This window comes from Camponotus floridanus, unplaced genomic scaffold, assembly GCF_003227725.1.
Source record: "Camponotus floridanus strain SB8 unplaced genomic scaffold, Cflo_v7.5 scaffold7, whole genome shotgun sequence".
In the NCBI taxonomy this organism is placed as follows: Eukaryota; Metazoa; Arthropoda; class Insecta; order Hymenoptera; family Formicidae; genus Camponotus; species Camponotus floridanus.
In genome coordinates, this window is record NW_020229838.1 from 3,407,010 (window position 1) to 3,417,719 (window position 10,710).

The following is a 10,710-nucleotide window of genomic DNA, read 5'->3' on the forward strand; positions in this document are numbered from 1 at the left end:
TTCTTTGACAAGCATCGTATTAATGTCAATCTCTTTTGTAAAATTTAATATTTGTGTATAACTTGAACGATTTTCATAACTTTTTATATAATTAATACACGCATATTCAATATTTTCAGATCGATACGTATTTTTCTCAATATTTTTTATGTGACCTTATAGCCTAATAGCCATATTGTTTTTTATATTTGTGGGCAAATTTTATTGGGTGGTTATCGTGCATCTAATAATGAGAACACAGACGTAACTATAAAAAATAGACTGCTTCAATTTGCGACGTAAGCGGAAATTACCACTCGAGTGGCAAGAATAAATATATTTAATTTAAGCTTATTCCTTATTCTTATCTAATTTGTTCCTTTTACTTCTGATAGAAACAGAAAAAATTTTTTTTTATTACGTTATTATGTCTGATTTGCTTAATACATGCTTTTTGTTGTGACAATCGCGCACGTGTATGTAGAAAGGAGGGGATGACATCCAACCGGAACTCTCTGATTGGTCAATCTAGTAAGAAATCTCAAGCACCAAATCGCTGTAATTGGTTGGATTATCTCAACATGAATACGCTGCATGCTTCCGGAATATGTAATCGTGAAAAAATAATTTATACGTAAAATATTTTAGATGAAAGGATATACATAGGTAAAAGGGATGAAAATTGCTTATATTGTGTTCATCTTTTTGAACAAAGCAAAAGTACAAATGAATTGAAAACTCTTTTATGATCAAAAAGAAAAAAATTACAATTATTTGAAAATGTTAAATTATGTAAATTAAAAATATTTTTTACACATATTTATCCAGCTACATTTAATAGTTTTCTGAGATCTTTACTGATAAAAATCGGTAGCAAAACAATAATTATTGACAACCTTTAATACATCACGATCAGAAGCTATCTGTAATAAGACGGTCTCGCACAGCCGTGATAATTCTATATCTTAAGTATTAAAAATACACACCTGCTTCTGGTAAAAATAATATAAATATTTACACAAAGCTTCTAAAAATACCTGAGCAACAATTCAATATTATAAACTTTTAGAAAAGAACACATTATTAACACTTTAAATGTTTATGCATATTTTACTTAAAAAAAGAATAGAAAAAATACCCTCGCTTCCCCCAATAAAGTTAATTTTATCAATATAATATTCAGTCTGTTTGTAAAAAAAATACAGTATTACATACAGATCGGATCCCTTTGGTAAAATCTGTCCCTTGATTTATTACAAATTGATGAAAAAATATTGTCTATATTTAAATTCAATCTCTAACTCGGAGGCCCCAAATACTGGTTCTTCGAATACCAACTGTTGGTCGTGCGACGGAGCTATAAAGATATTTGTTAATTTCTGGCACTTCACGACAGTTGGCTTGTAATGACTTGAGCACAGAGTCCGACATCAAGCCGAAAACATCTAAATATAATAAACATGGCATGTGAGCTAATCTTATGTATGCAGATTGCGGAATGCTATAGCAACGGCTTAACGATAAATGTTCTAGTCTTGAAAAATTTAATAAATTATGAACAGTATGGATTGTAAGCATAGCACAATCGCTCAAGTCTAATTCTATAATATCAGGACATCTTCTTGACAAGTCCTTTACATCTGAAATTAGAAAGAAAAAAATATTTTTTTTAAATATACATGTAAGTGAAAGGGACTAAATAACATAATTAAATAACATAATTCATTTATATACTTACTATCATCAGTCAATGTTTTTCTACAGCCTGCTATATTTAAGCGTATAATAGATGATGGCAGTGTTTTACAAAGTAGTGTCATACACTCGTTATCCAAAGAACACCATGCCATATTGAGGGTAGTTAAGCTAAAATATAATTCATCAAATGTGTACAAATTGACTGAAACTTAAAGCATATGTATACAGAGATAGATAATCTTACTTGTTGAGTTTCATTAAATCCAAAATAGATCCAGTGTTTATATTTTTGCACATTGTAAGATTCAAAACTTCTAATTCAATGTTTTGACTAATGGCTTTACAACAGTCTTTGTTCATTATGCAATTTTCCAGTGATAATTTTTTCAAGTATTTACATTTAGATAATAATGCGGCTAAACCGGTTGGCGAAATAACTGCCATGGATAGATCCAAATATTGTAATTTACTAATATACGAGTCATTGAGAACTTCGCTGCCCTCGCAAAAGATGGGATCCGCGATCTCCGCTTGTGCTAATCTTAGAATTTGTACCCCTCGAGGCAATATATAACCTAATGTACCCTCGCTTAAAACTTTGCTACTTAAATCTAATCTAGTCCATAATGCTTCATCGCGAGCTATCTGGCACCAACGTTTGCATACAAACATGGAACGTACCTATATGTAAGAAATAAATAACAATTATGAGTTAAACATATTGTATCTATAATATTCCAAAATATAAATATTTTCTTACCAAACATTTTTTAGGTAGCCACTTTAATATCATCAAAATTATTTCATCCGATAGCTTGTTAAACTTATCTTCCCCTTCGATGGAAGGTATTCTTTTTCTCCTAAACAGACAAAAATGATCTAAAGAAGTTGGCTCATTCTTATCAACAGAAGCATTCTCTTTAGTAAAATTTGCTTTTAAATCCCCAAAATAATCAGCTTCCATCTTTGATGAGTAGCCAGACTCATTTTCTACACCACTAAAAGCAGCTAGCTCATCCAAATCGTATGACTCTTGATGTATCCTGAATAATAATCCAAGTGAGAAATAAATAAACAGATACTATTTAAAATAAATTTCCTTTTCTCACCTCTCTGTATTTTCCAAACTAGAAGTTGTATAAACTTTCTCTTCATATTCAAAGCCATCAATTTCATTTACTGATAATTTTTTGTTATTAATTAAATTTGCTGGTAAAATTATGCAGTCTCCAGATGTTTTTTCACAGTTCACTATACCATCTTCCAACATACTAACTCCCATATCCTCTAAGATTTCAGGTTCTATGAGACTGGCATTTCCAGAATATGACCATCCTGTACTACTTTGAGACTCGCTGTTGACAGTACTGTTTAGATTGTTATTGCAGCCATCATCCAAACGTAATCGTTTGCTGCAAACACAAAGGATTCTTTTCAGTGCAACATATGCGTTTCGCCATATTTATAAATTAATTAGAAATAAATTATATGAACCTGCTCCACCAAGGTGATGACAAAGAAGAATCTTTGTTCATTATTATTTTATACATATATATGTATATATCTGTGAGTTCTTTTTTTTCCGAATTCTAATATTAAATTCTCACAGCAGACTTTTAAAAAACTGGACAAATACACTGCAGATGAAAAGAGGAGATAATGCTTGGGTTTTGCAAGTTATATTAGTTGTACTAATGATAAAGATCATACAACATGATATATTCATCAATTACTTTCAATCTTCACTCTTACTTTCAATTACTTTCAATTTACTTCTCACAATTTATTTTACTCAATTGTACTTTTTTTTATATATGTGAATCCATCATTTTTTAATAAAAATAACATCCATATAATAAACAGCAAATAAACATACAAACATAGTATAATTTATACAATTATGAGCAAAGAAGGAACACAAACAACAACAACAAAATTATTTCCTACATAGATTAATGTTTGCTCCAAAGTTCACATCTATCGAATACGTGTTATTTATTTATTTATTTTCTTTATTTTCGTAGAACTTTTGTTTGCTCGAGGTATCAAATCTCACAGGACCGATAACTAAAAAAAAAAAAAAAATCAGAAAACTAAAAATATTTCTCCAGCAGGATCCCCGGATATCGTTGGTTCTCTCGAACTGTAAGTTTGCCCGAATAACTGAAATTGATTACTGATAAAAACACAGGAGGGAACTTGCGACACCTGAAGGCTTGGAAATTTTTCTTTAGCGTCAACTCTCGGCCAATAATATCGTTATATCGAGTATTTCGCTGGGAAAGACAACAAAGTAACAACGGTCGATCGTACTTTTTGATGCCGTTTGTGGCGTCCCTTAAAAGTCAGGCCAGTTCAGGTCAAGAAAATACGAATGCACATCTGGAGGAGAAAGAGGGAGAGAGAGAAAGAGAGAGAGCGAAAGAAAGAAAGGAAACTCTTTCAATTTTACCTGCGGCAACGAACGAGCGAGCACGCGCGGGTGTACTGAGATTTTCTTTTTCTCCCTCCCTCCTCCCCTCTTCCTCTCGAAAAGCAACAGGGTGTGAGAGATAACCATAAAGTAATCGATCGAAATATATAACCTCGGGGGATCAAAATTTCCCTCACCTCTCGGGCGGCGAGAATTCCTCCGCTTTCGACAAACTGGCCTCCTCGTGAAGTCGCACGTGCTCAACCACGGCCGAGTTCATCATCCTCTTCCTCAGTTTGTATCCAGCAAACCACCTACGAGACGATCGCTCACTAACGGCTGCCGGCAGCAACGAGCGGGACACGACTGGCAGGTTGGCGAGCCGGCGCGGCGAGTCGCGGCCGCTGATTGGTCGGCCGCGAAACGGCGGGAACGCAGCGATCTATCGAAGCGGCGAAAACGCGCGCTCGCGCTTGCGCGATGCGCGACAAGACGCGCTCTCGCCCGCGAGACGGTTGTGATTTCGCGCTCTTTTCTTCAGTGGTTTTTCGACTTTACGTCCACTTATCCCGGGTAAATATACTATTTAACATTATTGTTATTATTACTATTGTTAGGGATTAATATCTTATCGCGATATTTTATCAATTTGCGCGCTTATTTGAAGGGAAAAAATACCTGTTCTAACCATAATTCAGTCGAGTTTTCCCATCAGCTGTTTTCTCAGCACATTTCGAGCGTGTGTTCATCCGACTTCAACAATGTTTTCTTTTTTTTTATCTTTTACATTATCGGTTTTTATTCTTTATTTTTCATATATATGAAATGTGAAATAGTAAAAGAAAATAGAGAAGAGGAAATAAATGGCTAAGGACAAACAATACAGAGATCTGACTGCAAAATATTTATCCAATATTTTTTTGTAATATTTTGGTCAATGTCCTTATTATAAAGTTGCTTCTCAGTTCCTCTTTATTCTATTGACACAAATGATGCAAAATCAAAATGTCTAATTCTAATATAATGATAACCAATGTAATTCATTGGCTTTAAAAATTACACTATTAATTGGTACACATTTTGATTTATTAGATTATTATCACTGAACTACAATTATTGCACGACAATTCATAATGAATATTTGATAAGAGTATTGATTATATCTTCCGTTTATTGTTTAAGACCCTTCAAATTTCGATCCTCGGCGTAAATTTTCATCTGGAAACTCACCAGGTCCGACGTTCTTTTATGAAAATTGAATCGCGTGTCCTTCGGCTGTATCCCCTTGTCGTGCCACCAACCATAACTGGAAATTGTCAGAATTCATCGTTGGAGCGACAAATAATGAAGAAATTGACGGTGCTAAATTGCGGAAAAAATAAGAATTACGTGTGACTGGTCAACAGTGGTAATTGATAAAGATTCCTCGGATTTCTATCCTCTTCCGCAGCGATTCTCTCGAGCGTATCGCTTACGTCTGCATTCCGCGCGTCCTCGAGTTCCCTCGAGTAGAATTTCGGCGTGACGAAGTTTGCTGTAATTTATTTGTACCTCGCGTGCGCATTTATTCAGGTTGTATTACGAGAATTCACGGGAATCGAAAGCAAAATGCGACTTTATTACAGATATATAAACAGATATCATTCGAGGGAATTTTGTGACGGATAAATATATTTGTAATTTACATATAAAGGGGCAATTCCTTTAGCAGCTTTCTCTTTGTACACAATATGTGGACAAACTAAATAAAGAATATAAAGATTAAATATCGTTGCATGCGCAAAAAAGAAAATTATTAATCAAAAGAAAAATTTAATTATCGAAAACTATAAATTAATTTACGCCTCTTTTTTTTTTTAACCATATAAAAAATTATTGAATCAGAAAACTTATTCGCAAATATGTATAATCAATTTAAAGTTTCTTCTTCGCGACAATGTATGCTTTTTCTAAAAATGTATCTTTCTTTTTTGTTCTATAAATTAATTAAAATCGCACAATCTTATTTAAGAAGACTCGTTGTAAATTAACTTTATAATGAAAACTTCTTTATGTTGGGTTTCATTAATTATTAATAAACAACTTTCGTTAATTTTAATATGAAAAAAGAAATTATTAATCAGAGGAAAAGGAATAAAATATAATATAAAAAAAAATATAATTATCGAAAACTATAAATTTACGCCTTTTTTAAACTTAATTTACGCCTTTTTTTGTTCTATAAATTAATTAAAATTGCGCAATCTTATTTAAGAAGACTCGTTGTAAATTAACTTCTTTATGTTTCATTAATTATTAATAAACAACTTTTGTTAATTTTAATATGAAAGCTTCAAAAGTTGTGCAAATTTCTGTCATTGACATATATTATTATTTGAAATCAACATATCACAAAGTCACCGGATGTCTTTCTAATTGCAGATTCTCCCAATTTAACTTTTGCATACTTGACGTATCTTCAACGACTTCAAGAGATGAAGACGTACCATTCGTTTTCGATACGCAAGTGTTGGATCTTCCGGTTTGTTGGCTTCTCGAGAAACACAACTTGAAGGGTGGTCTCTCCTTTTTCGACGTTACTGGTCTCGAATCGTACGAATCCGTTTGTTGGTCGGACATATTTTGAAAATACGACGACAAACTTCCGCCCCGATTGTCCGCCCTGACGATCCACGACTGAGTGTCTCCGCCTAGGATTAAGGCCGTCGAGGACGTGCGTGCTGCGACGTATGGGAGTCACCTATTTGATCGATATTGCCTGCGAAATAACATTGTTGGAAATAAGGAAACGTGGGTGACAAAGCGTCCTCGTCTCGAAGAATCGCGTTGCATGCTTATTATTTTGCACAAGGTAACGTTGTCGCGCTATTTCTGACAGCTGTAAATAAAATTCTCTGCAAAGAAAGGAAATGAGCGAAAATTAGATTTGTCTATTCTAGATCGGGGAGATTTCGAGGAATGTAACGATTTTTCATACTTGCCTCTCTCTTTATTTTTTTTTCAATTTTTTTTCCATAATTCATATATTCCAGTAAAGTATGTGGCTAATAATGGTTAAATCTGACGCACCGATATTACAAATCTTTCGATTCTCTTTCGCGTTTTCCTCTTATCGATCTTAATACCTGTTCTCTTAATACCTCTTATCGTTGTTAACATCCGCGCGTTATCTCTGCTCATGCCTCTATTTACCGATTTTAAACGTCTACGTCTCAATGAATAAAGTTCTCGAGAAGAGAAAAGGCGACTGTTTTTTATGTTTTTCTTTTTCGCACAAGAAAACAAAAATATCTCTTTCTCTCCCTCTCTTTCTCTTTCTCGATAAAGTTTTGGTCTTACTCACGTGCTCTCTCTTTATCTCACACACATACTCTCAGTCTCTCTTGTACTTGTCGTTCGTGTTTTCTCGTATGATACAAAAAAGAAGTATTTCTCTCAGCATCCTCGTATTGACTCGCAATTATCGTAGGATTACAGAACGTTACAGTCGTTACGTTTCCTTACGTACAACTTGTACGCGATAATTACGTCTAAGTAAACTCGCTTCGCAACTTTGTAACGTTTTGTAAATTCTCCAAGATCGGCCATTGATATAATGTTAATTCACATACATCGTCAAATATCACGATCGTTTCTCTCAAGTTTCTCAGTACTTTGTACAGTATCGAAGAACTAAGGTTCTAAGAACTCGATTGCATCACCACCTTGGTAGCAATGAGAGATGGTATAGTGATACGAGAAAGCTCGCGATATCATTATATGGTGACGTATGAGTCGCTGTTACTACGGACATACTATTGATATATGACAATAACTCGGTTGTTGCGTAATCGAAGAGTACGTAGCAATTAGAGGATCACCCTGATGACATTCTCTCAATCTTTCTCTCTCTCTCTTTCTCTCTTTCTCTCTCTCTCTCTCTCTCTCTCTCTCTCTCTCTCTCTCTCTCTCTCTCTCATAGAATAGTTTCAAGATTTATCAACAACGGATCTCGTTAATCTCGAAACTGTGTAACTGCAATTAAATATCGAAAAAGGTCAACAAGGTAGATTCTTATCACGCGATCGCTGGTTGCTGATTGATATCGAGGACGAATTTCCTTACGATTTTATCACGAAGAGCATCTCGAGTCCTTATAGAAAAATACTTGAGATCTTGTCAAGGATACCGGAGAAGGATTTTATGGTTTGCTTCCCGATCGTTTCGACGTGGGACGATGGGAAGCGTGTTGCGCGATCGGCAGTGTTTCTTCCGGATAGGAAGATTAGGTATCTTCCCTCACCGATTCCTTCTTATTTTTGGTTCCTTATAATTGGCCGTATTTAAATTGCGTATCCAATTTAATTCCGGTGAAAGTATCCCCACAGCTACAATATTTTTCTATAGGATTTTAACTGATCCGAAAATATCCTTCAGCTTTCAGTGGAGCTTTTCGTTGTTGACTGAGGCTAGTGAAATGCGACTCTTCATTTCCAAGAGGAGAATAAATCGGTATCATTTCCTTTGGAAAAGAAACGATTCGATGGATCAATAACTAGAAATCGGTCGGATATATAATCGAATCTTTATATCTTTAGCAAGAGACGGGAGACTAGGCGATATCTCTCTATTCTTTCTAATGATTGGCGTGAAATGAAGCGATCAATTTAAAATATAAAAAAGAAAGAGTATCATTATCTCCATGATTAAAATTGATCGACAGAGAAAAAGTAAAGGAAATTAAACTTGCGGACTTTCGAATAATTAAAAATAGATAGATGTGTCGAGAATAGAGTTCGAGATACGTCGATCGTATATATCCGCCCGATCGTTTTCACCGATGTACAGAGTGTCTTATAAAAAGTGTAAAAAGCATCGATATAATATCTCGGAATAGTTATAGTCGTACCTCTGTATTTTTGGCCCATCGAGGCCCAAACACTTCCCACTATTCTCAATACACTCTCTCACTGTCTCACTCTTATTCCCTCCCCACTTTTGTTCCAATGTAGTCCATGCGAGTGTCCGTGAAAATGTCAATTTTTTTTTTTTTAATCACGCGCACATTTTCATTCTAGGTAGCCAGAATCGCAAAGAAACGGGGGAAGATTCGTAGGAGCATTCAGACGAAGGACAAGAGTTAAGAATATAGAGGTTCGACTGTATCTCGGGGAAAAGATATCACGAACTATTTAGAGTAGGAATGCGACATTTCACTTTTACTTCTTCTTTTACTCGAAATGACCTTCCCGACGAAAATTTGTTACGCTCGTTAGGAGACATCCCGCGTATCTGGATGTTAACACGAAAGTTTAAGGATTTGTACTCGTATATACGCTTGTGGCCGACTGGAATATCGACGCGCAAGGACGGCGTGTACGTACGAAATTAAATCTGATGATCTCTCGGTCATCTCTCACGTCAGTGTGCTCTGGAACCGCGACCATGTCGAATTCACGTTGTCCCTGCCGGAATAGAAATGCGTCAGAAATCACTCTCGAGTCGATCTGCCCCGACATATTATCCTAATTTAATCCAATTATAAATTTCTCACTTTCGCGTCTACATTCTACTTTTAACGAATTCTTTCGACATGGACACGATTTTACACAAATCTACCTATGTCTTGAGCTAAGACCTCTCTAAGTTATCGTACATAACTTTACGAGATATTGTGAGACGTTAATTCTCGGAGTCTCGAGAGCGAAATTTTCAAATTCCAATAGGATATATTTTATTTTATTTTTGGCTAATTTTTATCTTCGTTTTGCATTTTATTTATCGATAATATTGACCTTCCGAGAATTAATCGCGAAAGAAATTTAACATTCTTTCTCACGTGCTCGCTTATGTATCGCTTATATATCGTGATTTCTCTGAGATTAATTCGACTGACATGAGCGTCTCGATCACAAAACAATGGCTTTATCGTACGCTAAATAAATCGTGAAAATAAAAATAAAGTGCAATATCGAGGGATGCCTGTGCATGTGTATGTGTCAAGGAGATTATGTAATAAAGTAAATTTTTTTTAATATTTCACTTAAAAAATATACATTTTAATGATCAATCATGAGGGATTAATGACAAAGTTTTCTTTTTCTTCGAATCACGCCATTGCCTGGTTGTTCGCAATCAGATTTATAAATAATTCGAGTCGTAGGAATTGTTGCTCGGAAATCGAAACCAACTCGTCTCACGCGAGCATTTTTTTTTTTCATGGACGCGATGATTGTGAATCGTGGAGCGATCAACATGTTTTACATAGTTTATAGATATAATAAAGGTTCTTTTGTACGTTCGTAATATCCAGTCTCAACATTTACATGTTTCGCTAGGCTAAAACGCGCGCCACTTAAATACGAATAAAAGTACGTCGAAAAATTAGCGCCTCCTGCTCACGATGTGACTTGCGATAAGTAACATTTAGAATTCGACAATCGCTCTTGTTTTATATGCTTGAAGAAGATACCGGTGGCATGGCAAACATTTCATTTTATCGGTCAAATTTTACGGTAAAATTGAAAAGAATCTCGATTAATTTCCTTTACAGAAAAAAGAAAGAGGACGGGAAAACATGCGTGTTGAATATTTTTCTGTAACATAATAGAAAATTGTACGTGAGCTCGTTATCAAGTGGA

The 10,710-nt window shown here is 34.9% G+C and overlaps 2 protein-coding genes and 1 long non-coding RNA gene across 4 annotated transcripts; 1 reads left to right on the top strand and 2 right to left on the bottom strand.

Moving 5' to 3' along the window:
- Positions 1 to 805: 805 nt before the first annotated feature.
- On the bottom strand, positions 806 to 4,527 carry LOC105253116 (S-phase kinase-associated protein 2). 2 transcript variants are annotated; one of them, XM_020028098.2, is made up of 7 exons: positions 4,288 to 4,445; positions 3,172 to 3,314; positions 2,787 to 3,089; positions 2,438 to 2,720; positions 1,922 to 2,358; positions 1,718 to 1,845; positions 806 to 1,619 (listed from the first exon to the last, which is right to left on the bottom strand). In XM_020028098.2, exons 2-7 carry the CDS (start codon positions 3,225 to 3,227, stop codon positions 1,270 to 1,272), a joined length of 1,557 nt encoding a protein of 518 aa, XP_019883657.1. In that variant the 5' UTR covers positions 3,228 to 3,314; positions 4,288 to 4,445; the 3' UTR covers positions 806 to 1,269. The 2 variants fall into 2 exon arrangements, with proteins under 2 accessions (XP_019883657.1, XP_011259232.1); XM_011260930.3 differs by lacking the exon at positions 3,172 to 3,314 and having other exon boundaries at positions 4,288 to 4,527.
- LOC112639511 lies at positions 4,486 to 9,324 on the top strand. The gene is made up of 4 exons (XR_003123544.1): positions 4,486 to 4,663; positions 5,273 to 5,498; positions 6,512 to 6,941; positions 9,148 to 9,324. It is a non-coding gene; the product is annotated as an uncharacterized LOC112639511 (long non-coding RNA).
- Positions 5,261 to 6,758, bottom strand: LOC112639510. Its single transcript, XM_025413693.1, has 3 exons — positions 6,577 to 6,758; positions 5,480 to 5,624; positions 5,261 to 5,396 (listed from the first exon to the last, which is right to left on the bottom strand). The coding sequence occupies exons 1-3, from the start codon at positions 6,707 to 6,709 to the stop codon at positions 5,261 to 5,263; spliced, it is 414 nt and encodes a 137-aa protein (XP_025269478.1). The 5' UTR covers positions 6,710 to 6,758.
- Positions 9,325 to 10,710: the final 1,386 nt, after the last annotated feature.

Coding starts and splice junctions, on each gene's coding strand:
- LOC105253116 (XM_011260930.3), bottom strand. CDS start 4,373: ATGATGAACTCGGCCGTGGTTGAGCACGTGCGACTTCACGAGGAGGCC. Junction 3,090..4,287: donor GAATTCTCGCCGCCCGAGAG/GTGAGGGAAATT, acceptor TTGTGTTTGCAG/CAAACGATTACGTTTGGATG. Junction 2,721..2,786: donor AGTTTGGAAAATACAGAGAG/GTGAGAAAAGGA, acceptor ATTATTATTCAG/GATACATCAAGAGTCATACG.
- LOC112639510 (XM_025413693.1), bottom strand. CDS start 6,709: ATGTCCGACCAACAAACGGATTCGTACGATTCGAGACCAGTAACGTCG. Junction 5,625..6,576: donor TTGCGTATCGAAAACGAATG/GTACGTCTTCAT, acceptor AATAAATTACAG/CAAACTTCGTCACGCCGAAA. Junction 5,397..5,479: donor CCACTGTTGACCAGTCACAC/GTAATTCTTATT, acceptor GACAATTTCCAG/TTATGGTTGGTGGCACGACA.